Source organism: Centruroides sculpturatus, unplaced genomic scaffold (genome assembly GCF_000671375.1).
Source record: "Centruroides sculpturatus isolate CEXI.00-Female unplaced genomic scaffold, Cexi_2.0 scaffold39, whole genome shotgun sequence".
NCBI classification, from domain to species: Eukaryota; Metazoa; Arthropoda; class Arachnida; order Scorpiones; family Buthidae; genus Centruroides; species Centruroides sculpturatus.
The window spans coordinates 9,480-33,256 of record NW_019384314.1 but is presented as its reverse complement, the minus strand read 5'-3'; the positions used below and the strand labels follow the sequence as shown (position 1 = coordinate 33,256).

At 30.8% G+C, this 23,777-nt stretch overlaps 1 protein-coding gene and 1 long non-coding RNA gene across 2 annotated transcripts in view; one reads left to right on the top strand and one right to left on the bottom strand.

The window, feature by feature from the left end:
• Positions 1-22,805, bottom strand: LOC111622844 (serine/threonine-protein phosphatase 2A catalytic subunit beta isoform-like). The gene is made up of 7 exons (XM_023365268.1): positions 22,645-22,805; positions 22,434-22,546; positions 10,877-11,086; positions 7,874-8,047; positions 6,257-6,346; positions 4,398-4,678; positions 1-543 (listed from the first exon to the last, which is right to left on the bottom strand). The coding sequence occupies exons 2-7, from the start codon at positions 22,533-22,535 to the stop codon at positions 471-473; spliced, it is 930 nt and encodes a 309-aa protein (XP_023221036.1). The 5' UTR covers positions 22,536-22,546; positions 22,645-22,805; the 3' UTR covers positions 1-470.
• Positions 1-23,250, top strand: part of LOC111622856 — a 28,265-nt gene extending 5,015 nt beyond the window's left edge. The window contains exon 2 of the long non-coding RNA XR_002756352.1: positions 23,021-23,250. This is a non-coding gene — a long non-coding RNA (uncharacterized LOC111622856). The remainder of the gene's footprint in view (positions 1-23,020) is intronic.
• Positions 23,251-23,777: the final 527 nt, after the last annotated feature.

Sequence of the window (23,777 nt, the reverse complement as noted above, 5' to 3'; positions counted from 1 at the left end):
TTGAGACTACAGAATTTATAAAATGCCAAATAATACGAACGGGTACAGAATATTTATTTGCTCTCTCTTGCACACTCCATATCACACAGACATTTTTAATACAGGTCGTCTCGGGGACGAGACACGAATCCGTTCCTTACCAAAAATTCACTCGTATTAAGCAAAACACGTAGAGTAATAAATGTCTCGGTAACTCTCACGGGGATGCACCGTACTAATTTTATTATTAATTATTATTATGATATATAATTTATGGCCAACGGAACGCTCAAGATGAAAACGTTATGATAGTACAACCAAAAATGAGAAAAATGAGCAATATCGTCGACGTACAAATGATAACACAAGAGCGGAAACGGCATGCGCTCGAATTTTTTTCTTTTTTTTTTTACAGAAATTTTCGTTTTTATACAACTACGGATATAACTCAGTGCAGATTTCTTCGTCCTCTTGGCTGGCCGAACTCTTACTTACAGGAAGTAGTCCGGTGTACGTCTGGTCACGTGCGGTTCGCCTCTTCTTGGTGCAGGGTCGAACTGAAGGCTGGAAAGAAAAATACACATAACAATACGAAGTGAAACATTAAACACTGAAAATACCTACTGCCACAAAATATAAAAAAATTAGAAGATGCCAATATTCCAGACAACCAGTGATGATCAACTTTTACTGAATGTGGATCGCATGCATTTTTTCTTACGGAGTTGCAGAATTTAAGCCTGCTGAGTGCCAACATATTCCATAATCAACAGTACACTAGATATAAAATAATAATATGCAAGATAGTAATACCGGTATATAGTTGCTCATCCTTTAACTGGTAAAATGTAGTTTAGATGATATTCATAACAAAACATTTAAATTTTATTTTCTTGTTTCCTACATTGTGCCATTATGATGTCAAAGTTCTGGGGCTACATATCTATGATCTCGCAGAATACTGGTTGTTCATCACTACTCTTAACCACAGAGTAAGTATACATAGAGAATATAGGAACTGTCCACTCCATGCTTTAAAACTTGTCCACTACACTGGAGTGACCCTAGCAGCTGAGGTGACGATTAACTTTAATGTGCGATGCGTTGATTGGTTAGTGTGCAAAAAAACATCTAACCTTGTTGCAATAAGCAATGCATTGATTGGTTGTTGTGTACACCCCAACCGCCAGGATTGCTCGCAGCAGTTGAACATGATTTTGCCCTCACTTTCCACACCATTTATACTTACTCCATGCTCTTAACATTCAATAGGTATTGTACCAACTAATAAGAAATATCTTTGGGAAGATAAATGCAATCAAGTACATACTAAGCATGTTTAAAATAAGTATAAATAACAAATAAATGACAAAATTACAACAATTTCCTTATTTTTACCTCTTAACCAAAGAAACCTTTTAGTCCTATTACTGAATGGAAGTTCTAGTGGCTGCTTATGCTTTATGTAAATTGGGCTTTATCACACAAAAACTGCCACTCCATAACTAAAACGTTCCACTCCACTCTGTCTTAAATGTTGGCTCTTCAGCTAATGACACATGATTATGTTACAGTGAATAAACTGTTATGACTACATATTGTGATTTAAAGCATTATTTGACATGTACAACTACTATGATTATTAGTATTCTCTGGAATTTGTTATATATCCTCTAACAAGAAGCTTCTTAAAACTAAGACTTTTGTAAAGTTCATATGCTTTCAGATAGGTAAATTTTAAAACTTGTCTACTGATGTAAATGTTTAGGCTGTTGACAATGCAGATTAGCTGCTTATGTTTTGTGTAAATTGGGCTGAAGACATTTGGGAGCATAGACAGATAATTTATCTCATAGTGGATGGTCATCAATGTCATGAAATATAGATGAATATATTCATAATTATTTTTGCCAAAAGTCAACATATGCACATAATAGGTTTCTACATTTTCAAGCACAATATTATATATGTCTGAAACACTTATTTAAATTCTAAGTTACAAGTTTAATGCAATTTTTCTTCTATATTATTCTCATCATAGGTTGCAAGTAATATTTCAACACTAGTGTATGTTAGACGCTTGCTAATATGGCTATTCCTTGTACCAAAAAGTGCTAGATTAGTGACTGTATAGACCTAAAGGCAATGAATGATTTTACCTGTTTTCCTTTGGTACTGTGCTGACTGACATTCAATGCTGTGCACAAAAATTAAACCAGTGTGTGTGACACGACTAACATTTTCATGGAAACAAATCACACTGGGACATGCCAGATAATCGAGGGCCAGATTAGCAAGAGTATACTGTATTAAAATGTTTAGTGTATAAAAATTTACAAATGCATTTACTTCTGATATTTTTACAAAATTACCTTTACTATTAAATGATCCTATTAAAAACAAAATGATAATTCACAGAATGCAGATTAAACACACATTTTACTTTTGATATAGGTGCTCCAACAGCATCATAAATAACTAAGTATGGTTATGTCCAAAAAAGTTCTGGATGCACAAGAATTGAAGGTCTGAGTAGCATAACTGACAACAAGACTGCATGACATGTGGGAATTGACAGTTCGAGTCCCACTTAAGGCCAATTCTTTTCTTCTGGAACCTTCTAAATGAATTATTAAATGTAGCAAGAGATAGCACGAAAGGCAGGTATTAGGTGCCAAATTACTTGGCATTTAATTAATAGTAGTAGTAATATAGTCTGATAAACTTTGACAATTGTTTGGCTTTTATATATAACTGTTGAGTTTGAATGTTTATATTTACTACACGTGTAATAAAACTAAATATTTATCACAAAAAAATCATAGCAATCATAATTTAACTATGTATAAAAATTATCAAAATGGGCAATAAATCATTATTGTTTCTGTCTGTTCTTTCTAATTATTATGGTTTCATAATTTAGTGGCTTCAAGAAAGAGCTAAATTATAGGAATGTAACAATGACATGGGTAGATTTGCATGAATTTTGAAGTAATAATCTTCAATTATTTCAATTACATTATGCATTATTTAACTAAGACAATTGCTGTTAGAATAATTCAAACATTAATTTTTTCTCAAGTGTTGCATTCTAAGTAATAAGATTTCAAACCTAATCAAATCTTCTTATATAGATGAAATGAATTATAAATTCCACTGTGTGTGTACTTTCTATTACATTTCTTATGTATTTTACATTGTAGCGTAGTGATGAAATTTAAATAGTAAATTTTTTAAAACTACATTATGATTATGCTACATACAACATCACTGATAAATGTGTTTTTCTAATTTTTTATTTACATTAAAATATACAAATAGAGTACACCCTTGTTAATCTGGTTTCTCTATACTGGGGATATGCCAAATAATTTGTCTGTGCCCTTCTGTTTTCATGAAATAATGTTAGTCATGTCATGCATCCTGTTTTACTGTTTATTCATATTTCATTTCTGTGTACAGTATTGCATATCAGTGTGAGGCACGGATTTTGTCGGATTTGTACGGGCCGCTTAAACATCTAAATTTTCGGTTAATTAACTTCGGAAAAAAACCGAGGAATAAACTATATCAGTGTGAAGAATGCACCGTCATCGTCAACAAGAGTCAATGACGTGTCAGCTCTCGCACGAAAAGATATAAAAGGGGAGATCACCAGAAGCTCAGGGCGTCCGCACACGGAAGGTATTCTTAGTACTTGTGTTCATCGATCTCCATGCCAAGGACTGTGATCCTGTTGAAGACATAGAAGACACCACACCCTTCCATACAGATGACGTTCGCCAACTCTCCCTTCCACCTAGAGGTATTTAGGGGTAGATTTTATAAAAGCACTCTCTCTCTGAACTAGAAACTAGGGCAGCGACCTAGCTAAGAACGTAATCGCCAATTTCTGTACATACTTTAATATAATCGCATTTAGCTTTAGTAATTTTGTAAGTTAGTTGTGTTAATTAATAAATGCTTGTTATTCTGTTGACCTGTCTCCTGTCTAACCAGCACCTGCCAACTTACCAGCGCACTCCCCACTCGATTTGCCACCCTAGCCATCCAACGACACAGAGATCGGGCTTCACAAGTCCGTGCCGAGTAAGTGGTCGGTAGGAGATTAACCCCTGACCCGCGGCTTATCTCACATCAGTATGCTTTATTATTTGTCCACCTGTCTCCAAAAAGAATCAGTAACAAATGACACAATTTGTCTCCTTTCATTGTCTTTAAATCCATTAAGCATTTTAATAATAGGTTAGACCTAAACTATTATAGAATAATTTAAAGATTAACTTATAACTAATCAATTATTTAACTGCAATATTCTTGATATAAAGGATTAGTACATGAGAGGTTAAAATTACATATGTTTACTATAATACTGTTCCCTCTAAAGATTGAGGAAATTCAATTAGATTTCTACTTACAATGAATATTTGAGGGCATCATCCAATTCCATGATGGCTGCCTGATTTCCACAACGGTAGCAGTAATTTGGAGCACTGAATATGGTCACCACATTTCTGTCATGGCACCAGTTGTAGCCTTCCATTACTAGTTGATGTGCTCTTGCTATTAGGGTCAAGCCATTGCTGTGGTTGAATGTCTCAGATATATCCTGCCCAAAGGTGTATCCTGCTCCCCGAGGTGATATGCCCCAACCCCCACGATCATCTGGATCTGACCATAGCAGATCACACATTGGACCCTGAAATTTAAGAAAATTTTGATGATTTCCATCAGTAATTGAAGTGTGCAAAGCCATAATCTTGTAAATGCCATTTTTTTCCAAATACATTTTATTGAAGAAGTGAATTCTAAATGCAATGTTTTCTGCCGAAAAAGAATATTGTGGTGATATTGGCACTAAGTGGCTGTATTTTGAAGATGAATTTATGCTAAGATATAACATTTAAAGTGCCAGAGTGCAAGTCACATGACTTTTGGTGCTTAAAATGTTACAGCTTATATTTACATCATTTTGATATTCCAGAGAATTTGTAACCTAGTGCATTTTTTATTATTTTATTGTAAAATTGAAATGAATTCATTCATTAGAAAAATCGTTTTTACCTCTCCTGAAAAGTTTCTTTTTTGGCATTTACAACATTATGGCATTGCATGCTTCTGTGAGAATAGGAGTAGAGAACAACTTTTTTTTAATCAGTTAAAAATTTACTCAATTCATCAACAAATTAAAGTAACATTTTAATGTCAAAAATGACACATTTTTGTTACTTTTCATGGGAAAGGGAAATAAAATTTCCTTTGAGAGAGATGTTATCACACATCTCCATCAAACATCTGTCCATTTGTGTCAGAAACATATCCCGTCAGATGTTACATATACTAAAACCCGATTGGAGAGGAATTTAGGATGAAAGGCAGAGATATCGTATTCTCAGGGCAGTCACTGATAATGATAACCTGCCATAATAGTAGCAGCAGCCGACAATAATCCAGGACTGCCATAGAGGGCAAAGCGACATAGAAGAGGACAGCCATACGAAGATTCCAGCATAGATGAAGCGGTCAGGCATGGAAGTCCCATCGCGCTATTATACAGCCCTCCTCCATCTCCATATCAGAAAGACATCACATGTTATTTGGATTACATCAACTGAAACGAATCAACTAGCCAGAGTATTATAATCAGAACCTTTTGTAAAATCTCTCTCCGTTTTTAGAGGTGTATGTAGTTAGGCATCAAGATAACAATAGATTATTCCTTTAATGAATAAAATAAAGAAATACATAAACTTTTGTTTGTTATTTGTTAACCTGTCTGTTCACTTGGTCGAACATGGACATCCAAACTGCCTATGATTGGAACTTACCCACAACTTCCCCACTCGATAATTATACAGCCCTCCTTTTAAATATAAATCTTAATATTGTGAGTTAGGGTGCAAATTCCTACCCTAGCTGGTGGGATCGCGGTCTTGTCAGGTCACTGACAAGACCGCGATCCCACGACCTTGTTGTCTTCCTTAATTTAAATAGTAATATGTCATCCTCCAGTGACAATGTGAGTAAGTCCTAACATTCTGACGGATCAAAAGGGTTACAAGTAATACTCTCGTATCTCACCAATATTCTCACGCCTCAAATATCTTTTTTTTTTGCTAAGTTATACTGGTTACTTAGGTTGGTAGTTTCGATAACAATTTTTATTTCAGTTATGTATATAGCCTAATACAGGGTTACTATTATGTTAATTGAACAACAGATTGTATAACATGATAAATGCATGCACATAAGTTATGACATATCAAGCTTAACTTACCTCATGTGGAACTTCTTGAAGTCGATCCAAAGCTCGGATGTGATCTAAAGTATCTATGGAAGGTGATAAACCTCCGTGGAGACAGAATATCTAAAAAAAGTACATCATTATGAGGTATACAAAATAAGGAAAATACTGAAATGAACCCATTATTATTATTATCATCATCATCATCAATATTTTTTAATGCAACCTTTTTTTACTTGTTTAATCAAAATTAGATTTGATTCTAGAGAATAAGCCACTTAAAATGTTGTATAAATTATTTCATTTCATATGTGAATAAAAAAAAAATGAAATGAAAAATAAAATATACAACTGACTGCATGATTATAAAGTTTGTGGCATCAAATTCTTTAACAATATTAACATATATAGCAGAATTTTAAAAAAATTCTTAAGTAATTTGCATTTTTTAAGAAATCACATCACTGACATGAAGGTGCATAGTAAATATATTATCTGCCAATTCATAGATAAACAATGGTGAACTTGTGATGATTTCAAGGTAAGCACAATGAATGTTTAGGAAAAGTATTTGACTTTTATAAATCATTAAAATATTTAATAATTTCAAAACTTTGCATATGAGAAGCATCATTCTAAGCAGCATCTTATCCACTTTAAAAATTTTTGGACCAACTGTACCATCCAATTACTAGTGTAAAAAGTGATCATAATAAAATGTTTTTATTGTTTGAAAAGTTATAGAATTTCTACATATTGGTTTATTAAACTTGACAACACTAATATTGTTTATGCTTTAAAAGTCTTGCTTAATTTTATGCATTCATTAAAAACTGGATAAGACACACTTTGGAACAATATGCCTCATATGTAGTGTAAAAGCAGGATTCTATATCTGTCATGAAAAAGCCATTAATTTAGATATATATGCCAACCATATATATATATGCAATTTCTCTGTACAATTTGGGGTTTATAGGGCTCCCTTTGTTATCTATCATAAAATTATATATTAACCTACCACCTAAAAGCTTAATATATGATGCAATAGTTTTTATGTATTGTCTTCCCATTGTTTACACTTGTTATTTCTTAAATGATAAATGTTTATCCTGGATATGTAATTATTTCTTAATTCAATTTCAGTAACTGAGTGAGCCATATAAAAGCACTTATGATCTGTTGTAATTCCTTATATTGAAATGTTCTGTAAGTGTTTGAAATTATAGAACTTGAGGAATGTAATGAGATATTTACATTTAAATATCAATAAATCTGCAATTATTATCTGATAAGGATATATGTATGATTGGTTAAGGGGAATACAAATACCAAAATACATCCCAATAAAATCCAACAGACAATCATAAAGAGCCTATATGTCTGTCAACAGACACCAAAGTATTGTATATTTTGAAACCACCAGTAATTTATTATTTTTATTTTACAAATAATTCTTAAAATGAAAAATTTTATATTAAATTTATGACAATCCTAATCCTTAGTAAAACAGTGAATTAACTGAACCATTTTTCAGATCCATTAATTTCTATATAAATCCAAGTATTGGAACTAAATCATTTAACAAAACTTTTGTTTATTTCTACATGGCAGTACAATTGTTTAACAATATCCAAAAAGTGATCTCACCTGTCCATCAACCAGAGCTGTCAGTGGCAGGTAGTCGAAAAGGTCAGTGAAATATTTCCAAACATTGGCATTTCCATACTTCCTCAGGCATTCATCATAGAAGCCATAAACTTGTGTTATTTGTCTACTTTCGTGATTTCCTCGTAATATTGTTATTCGCTCTCTAAATCTTACCTGTAAAAATTTTACTTTTGAGTTAATATGAAGTTTGTCTGACAAAAACTGATTTTAATTAATCATTATTTAAAAACAATTTGTAATATTAATAAAACTTTAAGAATATTATATTAGTTTAATTTGTTGCCAAAGTTATAAAATATGTTCATTTAATTTGTGGAATCATTAACAGTTTTTTCCATGCAAATTTTTGAAAAATATGCCAATTGTATCCTTTCTAAAGTCATTTGACATGTTTCTGTAGATGTTCCTTTCAGTCATAATTTTGTGCAACTTTTATTAATAGTGTGTCACTGATGCTTGTTTTGAATCAAGAGCTTTTGACATGACTCTTGTTTCATTTATGTTCTTCGAGGTATTGATCCTCATAAAACAATTTTTAATAAAGAAATCTATGCTGAAATTCTCATCATAAACTTAAAATGTTTTTCTTCAATGGAATAGCTTAGTGTAATAATGTAAAACAGTTTTTCCATTATGATAGTACTAGACCATACAGTACAATACTGTGCAATCAGTATTACAGTTGCAGATGAGATCTTGTCATATTCTCGTATCTATCAGATTTACAAAGGTTGTTCAAATATAATTTAGATCTGGGAAACGAAAACTGTGACATGGCTTTGCTTTTGAGAAGTTGTACCTGAAAGTTTTTGTTAACATTATGGAAAATTTCAAGCCCCCCCCACCGGGCAGGAACACTACAGCTTCATTCAAAAATGGCAAGTGCCAGTGACGTAAGTTCCAAGCAGCATGCAGTGATAAAATTCCTCATTGCTGAAGGGGAATTGTTAGACACCACACAATCGTTTGTGAATACAGTAGAGCATCGTTTATCTGAAAGCCGGTCAACCAAAAGCGTTCCAGTTGGCAAATTTAAATTTCCACTAGTGCTGTGGCACTGCAACCTTTGGCTATGTCTTGGGCTACTCCAATATTTTTTTTTTGTGTGTGTGTGTTTTAGCTGGCAGCACTGGCACTTTTGTGTGGTGTTTTTCTGAGGACTGTGTGTCGTGCTGAATCGAACGTTTTTGATACTAGATTAACTTCTAAAGTATAATTTTTATTTTATTTTTATATTTTTTAATATATTTATTTTGTTTGTACAAAATAAAGAAAAAATTTTTAATGATACAATAGCCATGATTATTATTATAAAAATTTTCATTAGGCTTAACATTGTGCGTCGCTTTGCATTGAATTTTCATCAATGGAGAAAAATTTCAACATGGGATAGGTTAATATATTTTTTTGTACATAATCGGTTATCTGAACAATCCCAGTCCCCAATTGATTCGGATAAACGACACTCTACTGTATTTCTATAGTACTGCAGCTGTCAACTGAAGCACCATCAGTTATCGAGTGAAATTTTCTAAGTCAGCAACAATAGGAATGGCAGATCTCTGTAATTTGGCATAAAGCGGTTGTCATGCAGCCATGATGCAGCGCATTAATAAAACAATTCAGGAGAAACAATGCATTACAGTTCAACACCTGGAAAAATGCTTGTGCATTAGTGCTGGGAGTATTCATCAAATCATCTGTGAACATGAGTATGTCAAAGTGTGTTCACAATGGGTCCTGAAACAACTCACAATTGACCAAAAATAGCAAAGAAAACCATGCAATGCAATGAGTTTGATGGTGACGAGTTCTTGGCTTGCATCTGATTGTGCAAGCCAAGGATAAAATTCCAATCAGATGAAGATGTCAATGCTGTGAGGAAGTGGTTGCATGCACCACAGAATCAGGACTGGTACCAAGCCAGCATACATGCTCTACCTCAATGCTGGCATATGGCAAAGATGAGGGCTGTGACTTTGTTGAAAAATAACACAAATAGCTGCAGTAATAGCTAGAAGATGCCCAAGTTTCATGATTGAATGTTTCATACTAGCAGCAAAATAAATTCTGGTGCATTACTTTTTGAACAAACCTTGTAATTGCAGGATTTATTTCCGTTTCCACGAATGACGAAAGCTCTGAATTGCAAATGCCTCACATCTGATGACAAGATTCACAGAACCACAAGTCGACATTTATTCAAAAATGAATTCCAGAAAGCATATAGTGTGTTGATACAGTGAAGACAGAAATGTGTAAAGGTCAAAAGAGAATACTTTAAGTATGAAAAATTCTCAATTAATAGGTTTTTGCTTAATGTCTTCATCCATAACATTATTCTATGAATTAAATAATCAGCCTTTGTATTCTTAAGATTAGATTTGCCATTTTTTTAAACACTTTGAGAGAGTTTGATAGTATGCAACTTTATAACTTTTATCCGAAAGTAAATGAGTATGCAAAGTCATACAATGAAGAATAAAAAATCTTTCTTGCACATACTGATAACATAAGGACAATAGCTATCAATCCACCAATTCCACAATTGACACAACAGTACATTCTGAAAAAGACAACTCAAAGAGAGATTTTATTTTAGTCATTTTATCTGAAAGTTTTATAGCTGACCATGACATTATCAACATTATCAGACTATCACTTATTCTTATATAGAAGTATAGGTTGTTATTTTCAGATGTGTAAAATTTTAAGAGTAACTTCTGCTGATAGCTCTGAAAATGCAAAATTTGTATACTTGATTATTACTTAATGTCATTTATTGTATAAGTTGTTCATCAAAAATCATCAGACCTAAAAAAAAACTTTAGAATGTCATAGATCATACAAAATTGATTATTTATGCCAATAATTTATATTGCTTGGAGAGGTGTTTAAAAAATGAAATTTTTATTCTTCTAATTTAATTTTTTTATAAATCATCATCTACATAACATATTTTAATAACAAAATATCACTTACTTTTAAAGCTACGAGAAGACTTGCAGTTTCTACTGAGTAGTATCCACGATCAACATAATCTCCCATAAAAAGATAGTTGGTGTCTGGTGAGCGCCCACCAATTCGGAATAGTTCCATGAGATCATGGAACTGTCCATGGACATCACCACAGACTGTGACAGGGCATTTCACCTCTTGAACATTTGATTCCTTGGCTAATATTTCTTTTGCCTATCATAAAATTTATGCTGATTATTATTTAATATACCTTATTGTAGTCTTAGATTCAACAAAGTTTAAATTTACTCTTTAAGAAGGCTTACAATGCAATTTTTGGGCACCGAAGTGAACAATGTTTAATAACAATCAAGCCTGTAAATATTTCAAACCTGACTAGGAACTGATCTTGAATGAAATGTATACCTTATTTTTATAATTGCCACTTATAATTAATCTCAAATTAACTTACAGCTTCAAAATGAAAATAAAACACACACTTCTCTTTTAAAGCAGAAAGAATAAGAAAGTTGTCATCTATTAACAAATGATTGTAAAATAGATGTAAAGATTAACAAATTTCAAAGATAAACATTACTGGTCTGTTTTATCATATATGATGGGTGGCCAACAAATTGATCGCAAAACCAATTTTGGTCGATCACTTGTAATGTCTTGACTTAATGTGTTACACTTGTAAGCTGTAACCGAATGCAACGCGTGAACATAATGCGCAAATGCAACTGTAGTGATATCGGACCTCCTCGTTCTCTCTCAGATGCAGTTTTGTCGGTCCATGTGCAATCCATTTGCATACAGTTGTAAAAGGGGAATAAGAAATGTAGACAAAGGGTCGTAAAACCAAAAAAAAGAAGGGACAGAGAGAGTAGGTCGGGACATGGTAGAGAGAAGGGTGAAGTGGTGGTCCCCGAAAGTGACAACGTTGAGTTTCAATTTTTCTTGTTTAAAATGTAAGTACTGTACTTTTTCTTCATATTTTAAATTAAATTGTGGCTTTTCTTATCTATCTAAACATAATATGTATTTCACACCTCCCTCCCCTCTCCAGGGATGTACAAGCTTTTTCTGTGTAAGGGCCACATTTCAAAACTTTTGAACTGATGCGGGCTGCACACAAGATAAAAGAGGGGGGGGAAATGCTAGTAAATCACAATTATTTATTCATATATAATTATAAATTAGAATAGGTATACTTAATTTAGCTTCTAGAACTGATGTAAACGTAATGTATCGAAAATATTTGATTAAATATTAGTCACTGCTAGTTTTAAATTAGTTTTGAGGTGAGTCTGTTAGCCGGTTTCTTGTTTTAATTTTTACTAAATTCATTGCAGGAAAAACTATTCACATACATAAGTTGTAGAAAATAATATTTAAATTTTTGCTGCATACTTCTTAAGCTAGAAAATTGATATATTTATACACATTTTATGCAACTCGAGCTGTAGGCATAGTCTAAGTCGGGGATGTCCATCCCCGACTTAGACTATGTCTACGACAACGAGTCAATCACGACACATTTTTAAGATAAAAAGTAGATCTTATGTACACAAAAGTTGGCCACCCCTGATATATGAGATAGTCAAGGAGTTAAGAGTTAGAAGCAATTTTGCATGAAAGGTAGGAATTATAACCAACTCCAACATCAGTACAAATTTAAATGTATACTTAAATATGTTTAAAAATTAGTCAAATGATTCACATAATAGTGATAAAATGTCTTATGGGACAATTTACCATGTTAGAAGTGTTTACCATTATTAATACATATTAAGCTTTAATACTTCAATTTTTGTAGGTAGTCAAGGGACTGAGAACCGGGTCAAAAGAAAATATGAAATGTTGAGACTGTTTCTACAAACAGGCGCAAGTGCAAGATTTGCACATGTGTTGCTCACGCTCTCTGAGACATAGTCTCATCCCAAAACTGGCTTTGCCATTTTACTTGTTGCAAGTAAAAACATTTTCATAGTGTTAGTTCATTATTGAACACTACAAATATCTGAACATATTGTTTGATAAGCACGATGAATTTTAAAACTTTTTACATATTGTGAGATTCAGAGTAAAACTTTTTCCAGTAATATGCATAACAATATGAAGTACACTTGAGACAAAAAGTCGGAAAAGAAGCAAGCATGAGTAGACAGGCAAAGAAGGAAGAGTTGCATACCAGAAGCAATGTTGTTATTTGAAAAATGGCTTTGGTTTCACCATTTTGTAATTATACATTATTTGGTTAAATCAGCATTTTTCAACCTGTGGGTCGTGACCCCCAGGGGGTCGTGGGTAAAAGAAAAAGACAAGTGTTTGTAGGTCCTACACTATATTAAAAAAAACTACAATTTCAGCGAGAATTACGGCCTACCCCAGAAAATGATAGCGGAAAAAGTGTTGAGCTGATTTGCAAAAGAGAAATAAAAAGTAGAAAAGTACAAGCTGAAAATTCTGATCCTAAAAAAAAAAAGTCAACAGCTCCCTGTGCCGCATGTTATAATTAAAGGAAGTTTCATACTTTATGTGTGTTAAGTTATTGTCAATTCTTCTGAAATTTTCACTTTAATCAACAATAATTTGTCTCAACAGAAAGAAAATTAAATACATAGTTTTTAAAATCACTGATATTGTTTTAATATGGCCCTAGGGGGTTGCAAGAATTTTTTAACTTGTAAAGGGGTCATGTATTCAAGAAGGTTGAAAAACACTGGGTTAAATTATATAATAATGTTTGTATCAATTCAAGCCAATTTGAATATGGAAAAGCCCACCAGTGACCAAGTGGTTCTGTTCTATAAATATTGGGAGTTTGGTTGTAGGTTCGTGCCTCGCTAGGACAGGCTGGCCACGTGAAGTTTCTGGGTTTTCTCCACGTCTGTAACACCTGAAAAGGGGCCAGTTACTCTTAAAAAGACTTGCCAGAAGGTATCCCCTAAGCAGATTGCCGAAGTGTTGCATTGCAGTAATTTAACACACACAAACAAACATTAAATATGGAAAAGCAGCCAATGAAGATCATTTACAAGTATTTAAATTACAGCAGATTCCACCTGCATTTTTTAATGCATTTCAGAGTGTCTATTAGAGCAAATCTGTAAAAATTATAACTTCAAAATGGATCTAATAATGAAAATCTAATCATAAAAATCTATTTGCATTAGTCTTAAAACAGACTAAAATCAGACATCAAAAAATTTTGTTACTTCTACTTAAACTGCCTCTTAACAAATATCAACATTTAAAACCCACTAGTTATATATACCTCTTAACACACTTACGTGAGGGGCTAGCCAGGGATACGGAGTAGTTAAGACTCTTGTACCACTTATTCGGCAGCTATCCATTAGAATAGCCCTCGGGTTATCCAAAAGAATGGTTTTTCTATCAAAGAAATTGAGTGCAGAGGGACTTATAGTTTGAAGTAAAACAAAAGCGGAATTAGATGATTGTGTAATCACCCTTTTCCTTATCAGGATTCCCGACACCAGTTAATCACTTTTATTACATGTGGATTAACATGCGTTATCCCTAACTTGTGAGTATGAGGAACGTAGGTAACTTGAATAGGAATGAGTATGAATAGCTAACATTAACCAGACCATATTTATAAAGTAAACCAAAACATTTAATAAATCAAAAATATCAAAAGTATACAAATGAATAGAAACAAATCATCCTTAAACCTAAATCTAAATAACTAACCTAAACCTAATCTTATATTAAACCTGACGTTCACACCGATCTAACCGTTATCATATTACCTTCTCAGTTCCATCAATATTTCAATGTATGCAAATCTTCTGTAATTATGGATATTATTATTCTTATATTTTCTATGGCACTTTCCTTTAAAGATAACTTTTCTTATGACGATCTTGTCATATAACTGAATCTATACTTCATATGGAGGACTCTGTAGTATGACTTTCAATTAACAAATTCGTATAACAGACTTGTATGATGGACTTTCTTTGTGTGGCAATACCTCTTTCAACAGACTGCCCTGAATGGCGGGAAAATGTCCCTTTTATATTGGCCTTCTCTGACGGCCAAGTAGTGTATGCAAAGGCTGCATTTTTAACTCATCTCGTGAATTGGCCGTAGGAAAGGAAATCAACTTCATTTCTAAAATCGAAAGTTTCTTTTGACATTTGTTTTTGTAAAATTCTTTGAGGTTTAAAAATATTATTTTCTATTAAAATCTAAATCTTTTCTCTTCTCTGTTAATTTGTCCAAGAATGACTTTCCTTGTAATTCTAGATCCTCACGCTTATAATATTATAGATCACCCACATCCACTCGACACACTACTAGCCACTGAAATCTACCAAACTGATGTGCAATACAACAGGCAACTAGAATAGCACAAAGCAGCAATATGACATTTAAGTAAACTACAAAAATTACCAGAATCAGAGAAGGCAGGTAGCCAGCCCTTCTACATAAACAGGAGCAAAGAAGAGATTTAGCAAATGGCAGAATATGTTAAGCTATTGTTCTTTTAGCTATACAGTGAGTGATCAATTAACGAACAGTTCAGACTGTGAACAAATCGAACAATGAACACTTTTGCGAAAGATTTTTATGCTCAGACAACAAACACATGTTCAGATAACAAACATCTCACAGAACAAACACAAGAAGAAGTGATGTAAAAGTCTCCAGGCAACAATTTGAAACCTTTCAGAGCGCGGGAAATGTCGACATCGACACTCAACCCGGTATATACTGATCAGGTAGAATTCCTCTGACCTTTGAAACTCTCCCTTGTAATTTCAGCCTTTTGTTTACCTTTCTGACAGAAAATTTTTTTATAGTCTTTGCGAGACTGTCAGGCAGTCACTCATTAAGTTTTGTGTTGGTTTTTATTTTTGAAATTGAGAATATAATAGCCAAGGTAGAGAATGGCCAGAAGATGTCTGATGTTGCTAGGCAGTACGGCTTGAACAGGTCTACAGTATGCACAATCTTAGCTAGGAGATATATAATCAAGACTCAGGCAGCTAAAGGAGCAATGAAAATCACATCTGAGAAACAAGGAACATTGAAGAGCTCATAATGGAACATGAAACAGATTGGCAGAAGAACTCCAAGAACTCTTGAATGAAAAACATTCAGAAACTCGGCATGGTGTGTTTTCTTCTGAAAAAGAGGAAGATGAAAAAGGACCAATGTTGGTATCTGCTGCTAAAGATATTTTGAAGAAGTGTGAGTATATCAGAACAACGGTCTTAGAATGGCATCCAAGCCAGGTTGAGGTTAATAGGCTACAACGACAACGCTATTAATTACTTCCTTCCTTATTAATCCTTAAGTGAGAAAAGTAATTGGCATTGGACAGATTCTTTAACGCCCACAAATGGAAAATAAACATGACTGATAAAAATGCAAGTGTGTGTATATATGTATTTTTATTATTACATATAAATAAACGTAGTAAGAAAGTATATAAATTTTTATTTCTTTTTGGGGTATCCAGAACGAATCAATCAAATTCTCATAAAAATCTATGGTAAATTGATAATTGGTTAACGAACAATTCAGGTAGCAGACACAGTCTTGGAATGGATTATGTTCGTTAACCAATCACCCACTATATTCACAACCAAAGATCAAGAGTTTGAAGTTAACCAGATTATAGATTTAAAATCTCACTTTGTGGAAACATTTATATTTATCAAATTTTACTTTCAAAGTATAATTCCTATTACATTGGGAAAATAATTTATAGTACACACTACTACCAATGCTATTATACTTAATAAAAAACTGTCTTAGAATGTCTACCAAATTAAAAATCTCTAGTTTAAAATTATGGAATTCTGATTTTATATTTTAAACTGTTTTCCATAATTACATATGAAAAGACATTCTAGCAAAGTTCAAAACTTTAATAATTCAAATTATTCACATTAACAACATTCAGGTTTTTCAATATTCAATTTTAACTATTCTATTTGTTTTATATCATGTGTAAAATAAAATAATTTTAAATTTTATAACACTTAAAGACAAAAACAGTTTATTGTCATTTTATTCTAAATGCCATGCTGTGTAAATACCCCATTTTAAATACCAAAATAATTATTTAAGAAAATCTATTTTGCTACTTTGGATTATTTTTACTGATTCCACATAATAGTATGCATTACATGGCACTTAACTATTAGGTTGATGGAATCAACCTAATAGTTAAGTGCCATGTAATGCATACTATTTCAAGGCAAATATTCAAATATTTCAAGGCACTTAATAAACAATCAAATATTTCAAGGCACTTAACAATTATATATTTTAAGGCACTTAACTATTAGGTTGATGGAATCAACCTAATAGTTAAGTGCCTTGAAATATTTATGTTTGGCACAATTTCTCCATATATTTTCTTAAAGAGAAATATACATGTAGAAATGTAAATATCCTAAGAAAAAATACTCCTGAAATCTCATCCTATTACCCAATTGTTTAAAATTTTTATTTATTGAGGAAAAATTATAAAAAGATTTAAAATACAAAATTTAAGTTTCAAGAAATTATAAAATAAGTTGAAAAATTAAATGGTCAATTTTTGTATGCTGAATTCATAAAATAATGTAAAATTAAACAAATTATTTGAGAATTAATTATGTCATTTTTATCTTTAAACTGAAGTATTTCCAAATGGCATTTTATAGCAGTTACTGTTGTCGTTTCTTATCATTTTATCTAAATAAGTGGTAACAGAAACTGGACAATACTATAATATCAATAGCATTAACATTACAGAAATTAGACAGAATAGATAGAAAGATACAATTTAATAAAATATTTCTCTGATCAATTAACAAAAGTGCAAAGATTCTAATAAAATCAAATGAATATATCATAAAACTTTAATCAAAGTTACAAAATAACAGGATGACATTGCATTCCTATTCCTCCTTGACAGATCACACAGTGTAGCATTATCAAATACTATCAAACCAAATCATCTTAGTGCCACAGGGAGGAAAGAATCAAAATAAAAAACTACTTATGCAACTATCACGGTATCTAGTACAGGTTCATCCATGTTGACATACACAAACTTTATAATCTAAATAATCTAGAGTAAGTCACTGTGGCATTACTTGTAGACAGTCTAGACACTATCTAGTGAATCTAATGATATTCAAAACAATATAGTATACAACACTAATCTAAACTTAAAAAATAAAGTGTGTGTGGAAAGCAGAGACACTATGTCAACAATGAATGTTGTCATGTAGATTGGACTTAGATGATTATTAATAACTAGAAATTCTCCCGTCAAGCATGACAGAATACTTTTTATGAGAAAGTAGACATTGCAGAATTGAGAAGCGCTTTGAGTCTAACTTGATGATGTGATGCTATTTCTGCAGCCCTTGACAAAGCCATTCTTATTCAATGTTGCTCAAGTTGGACTTCACAACCTTCAGTGTTCTTGGTTCTTTTATATATAGAATTTACCTGACCAATTTTATTCTTATGCATTCCCATAGGCAATTTTTTCCCTCCGACAAAATAGTGAGTCTTTTTAAATCCAAATTGATAACAAAGATAAATTTTATATACTGTATATTAGTTAGATGAGCAATAACAGTTTCTAAATAATGGGCTTGTTAGATTGTTACTTTTGATTTGATAACTGAATGTCACATGGTCACTATGAAAAGATTTTTTTTAAGAAGTGACCTGATGTAACTATCATTTTGAAAGTTTAAATTTAATGAAGCAAGTTCCTTTTCAGTTAGAAATACTAAAGCCTGTCATATAATACAGTCTAGAAAGTCGCAAGAATGAAATTCATACTTTTCCAAAACTCAACATAAACTACAGTTTTATAGGTAACACTTCAAAGAGCAACATAGTAACAACTTAGATCACAACTGATAAAAGATATAATCAATCATCTCCCAACTTCATCCATCATCAACATTTTTTATGCAATTAATCTACAGAGAAAAATGATAAAACTGCAAACAGAAATGGATTTTTTTACACATAAGTTAATACAATACTAGATGTAGATTGCAAAAAACCAATCTAACACAAAATTTTAAATTCTGAAAATTTTTAATATAATAAACTGATTTATTTTATGATATTATGAGAGGATTTTTATCATTATTCAAAGTGAATTTAATTAAAGTCAAATGAGAATTTATAGCAAATGTTTATCTTTCTTTTAAATAATACAAACCAAAGCCCAAATCATGTGATCAAAGAAACGAAGTTAAACTTATCTTTGATTACTTAATATAACAGTCGACTCCCCCTATAACACTGTTTATAATTCCGTTTTATATGAATTCCATGTTGTATGAGTCACTTAGATTTTACAAATACATGAGCCGTTCACAGCCTGGCACATGTATTTGTAAAATCTAAGTGACTCATACAACATGGAATTCATACAAAATGGAATTATAAACAGTGTTATGGGGGGAGTTGACTGTATAAACATTTCATGTTATAAAGATTTTGCTATTTTATTTTAAAAAATATAACTGTTATAAATTTTAAAACTAAAATCTTTTTTATTCATTATTATTTCTGTATTATTTTTACATAAATTTAATTTAAATTTATTTATATAAAAGTTAAAATATAGATACAAATTAAATAGTTTTATGAGATTTTAAAATATTTTTCTCAACTGATAAAAATGAAAATAATTAATATCATTTAAAGTAATGATTCTTAAGTGGTCCATAGATCAAATAACTAAATCTCAAATGAACCACTGCCCTCTGTCTATTTTTTTATCCTGTAATTATCACCTTATATGTGTGCCATATTATTTTGTCTATCCAATAACCTAATGTAACAGATATGTCATATGTGAAAATGTCCTTTCTTCTGGCTAAACAGCATAGAATTACATTTTGGAAAATTGACTAGATCAATCTGTGAACTTCCTGGCACATACAGTACTTGCAAACCACCAGTAGTCCACAGACCATGTTTTGAGAACCATTGAGTTAAAGATCCTTCCATCATCAATTAATAACAATAACTTGAAATAACTCTCACATTAATATTATTTGATTTTATTCTAATTCTTAAATCATTCATTTAATTTATTTAAGAGAAATGTGATTCTTGCCTGAATTGAAATTTGAATTCATAATGTAGCAAATTAGAAATTATCCAAATTCCACCAAAAACATTTTGTCAATATATAAACACTAAAAACATCTGCAATATGAATTACAATTTTATCCATATCTCACACATATAAGGACACAACCATGACAAAGTCAAACTTCTTTTTATATGTAGAAAGTAAATTTTGTTTAAAGATTTTTAAAAATGGAAATGTGTTTTATACATTGTGATTTATATTTTGATGCTCCTGGTTCATTAAACAATCAAACTGGCTACACAACAGAAATAATTAATTGTAAAATCAGTTTTTAAATTACTATTAATATTTTGATCTTCTTACATCAAAATTTTATTGTATATAAAAACTGTGTTTAAAAAGTATCAAATAATAAAATTTGAATAAACTAACATAATTTCATAAGTTGTTTAATTTTATGTCAAGATACTAAAACTGATTGATCACAGTCAAACTCATTTAGATGAATAATTTGCTATTATTTACACTTGGATTTATATGAACAAATCAATTACAGTCTTTGATTTTCAGACATCTTGCTCTTTTGTACAAGCTACAATGTGACACCCCTAAATTGCTTTTTGATACAAAACTTAAGAGTTTCATACATTTTTGGCTAAGAAACAAAAAATTCAAGCTATTGTGTAGTGAAGTCTTCTGCCAGTTTTCTTTTTGGAAACAGCAAAAATAATTCAGGAAAGATTCTTTATTGTCTGTGTTTTATTTTAATTTACAGTTTTAATGGTTTAAATCATGTTCTGTGTATTCATTGTAAAAAACAAACTTTCTTATCTTTGAGACTTTTACAGTTTTTCCTTCTAGTTTCCTGTAAACTAAACTCCCTTTAAAACAGTCCCAAAATTTTAGAATTACATGTCATATTCATTTTTTCAGTTAAGAAGCAAGACGGTAGTATTTCTAAAATAATACTTAATTGATTGATTCAATAAGGTTTTCAAGTATGATTCTAATATCATATTGAATTCATTTTCAAGAACAAACCAAACTCAAACCTTTAAATAATATAAGCCAGTTTTTTCCATAATAATAATAATAATAATTAAAAATCAGCAAGATGAAAATACAGTCAAATTTGTATTAATGTTATTCAATCACTTAGCCATTTATCTTTAAGATGAGTGATGATTTTTGAATTATTGATTTATGTTAAAGAATTTATGACATTATTCCATTTAAGTTATATAGTAAGTATAATGAACTGAAAATTATAATTCATAAATTTCAATCAACTGTATATATGATGAATGTTACAGAGACACAGTTTAAATACAATCAATTAATAATTCAAACATCTTAACAACCACAAACTTCTGTAACAATTTATGATATATAAATTAACAAAATTTGTTTATCATAAATTGTAACAAATCAAAATTATTGCTAATAAATTTCAATTAGCAATGAAAGATGTATTTGTCAGATATGTAACCAACAAATAATTCAAAAATCTCAATAACTGGCTTGTAGGATAATTTATGACATAGAATTCATTTCAGATTAACAAAATACATGTATAAAGAATCAAAAACTACAGTTCAAGAATTTCAATCAGTATTTGTGTATCTGTGAAACATGATGCATGTTTCACAGATACATAAATGGATATAAACAGAAAAACCTAACAAAACAAACTTATACCCAATCTACAGTATATAACTGATTTCATACAAGTTTATAATCAAAAACACCAAGAAATTAAAAACATTTTGTAATTTAGATTGTTGGAAGTAAAGAAAATATATTGTATGTTAAAAATGTATGTTAAAATTTAACAAAATGAAGCATGTAAATTAAGAAAAAAAAGAAAAAAAAAACAAATTAAACTAAGATATACTTTGATTTTATCTGATTCAGTTTATAAAGATATTATTGATTAATTAATGCATATAGCTGAGGTATAATATAATGTTAATCAGGCAATACTTCAATTGAGATTTATCACGATATAAGCCATTAATTTGAATAATAATTGATTAAATGTCAGCATCTTTGCCTAATCGAGTTTTCATTCAATTGTTTACATTTGTTGAATTATTCTACACAAATCAAGTTATTCCATCAATCAACAAAGTAAAAGCATCTCTAATTTCAACAAAACCCAATTAAATAGGTCATTTTAATGTATTAAAATTTAAAAAAATTAATTGTGTGAATTAGAAAAAAACAAATAAGAAATGTCCAACCTTTATCTAATTTATCAAGATAATCTTAGATTAGTGTGTAGATGTTAAGTTTAGTTCATTTATATGTAAGTATATATGTATAATATACCTAAATTAACTTCTATCTATTATTGCATAAAGATGTGATATGAATATATGATGTAAGGTTAATCAGGCAATAATTCAATCAAGGTTTAATATGATATAAACCGTTGAATCTGTATAATGATTGATTAAATGCCAACATCTTTACCTTATCGCATAGGGTTTTAACTTGATTTTCAGTCAATTGTTTACATTCGTTGAGTTGTTCTATCCACGAATCGAGTTCCTTCAAAACTGTCTTATCTTCCATTATTGCTTATACTAAAACATAAATAATCGAATAATATAGTTTAAAAAGTGTTAAATATTCATCAAATGCAACGATATTAAATATACTTTTTATGCAGAATTTCACTTACTTCCTCATCTATCGAATGACATAAAACCAAAATGGCTCTCAGTAAATTAATAACCAACGACAGCCATTCCGTAATTGGGCCAACTACTCGATAATACTCAAAGATATTTTATAAAACTATCCCTAAATGGCTCTTTTCTACGTCACGTGATTTATATTAGCGAATAGAATCGTGTATAACTAACGTTTTCTCTAATCGTTATTTAAGTAGTCTTCAGAGTAATAATTTTGAGATTAATATTTTTCGAATTTATATTTATAATTTATTATATTTATTTATTAATATAATGTTAACTTTTAGAATTATTTTTAAAATGTTATTATAATTTATTGATTTTTTAAATAAATTTATTTTTATTTTATTTTTTTTTATGTAGACGATGCCTGGGTTGTCGAGAGTATTGCCAACTCTTGTATGGACGTCGTTTGGTTTTAGGTGGTTAGAAACACTTTGTTAAATCCGTTTCCATCTTTCGTATTTTAATATTAAGTATAAAGATGACTGAACAATTATATCATCGAGGAACTTTAAGAGGACATAATGGATGGGTTACTCAAATTGCTACAAATCCAAAATTTCCCGATACAATTTTGTCTGCTTCGAGAGGTAAGCCTAACATACATTGGAAAATTAATGAAAAAGTTATCAAAGATGAAATTTATATAACTATTATACTAAATTATTTTTAATGTAATTTTGATTGTTTAAAAGATAAATAATTAAAATAGTTTTGTAAATTAAGATTACAAACTCAATTATACTTTAGTTTATAAAAAATCTTTCAATAAATAAGCTCAAGCATAATGGAGATTGTAATATTAATTATAATTAAGGAAACTGCTGGGTCCAAGTGCTGAAACAAATATTATAATTTTGTAAAGTTATAATTCTGATATTTCAATGAAATTTTTTTTTTCTTGGATAGGAAAGTTTCAGATGTGAATTGTGAACTGTTGAAGGTAACCGTGTTGGGACCTTAACAGAGCTGTAGAGCATACTCATAGTAATAAAAAAGTCAAAGGAACCACACCCACAAGCAATCCTTCATGAGATATCCCCCAAAATGACTGAACTTTTTGAGGCATTTGTGCAGTTTAGGGGTTTTCTTCCATAAAATTGATCGATTCTAGACT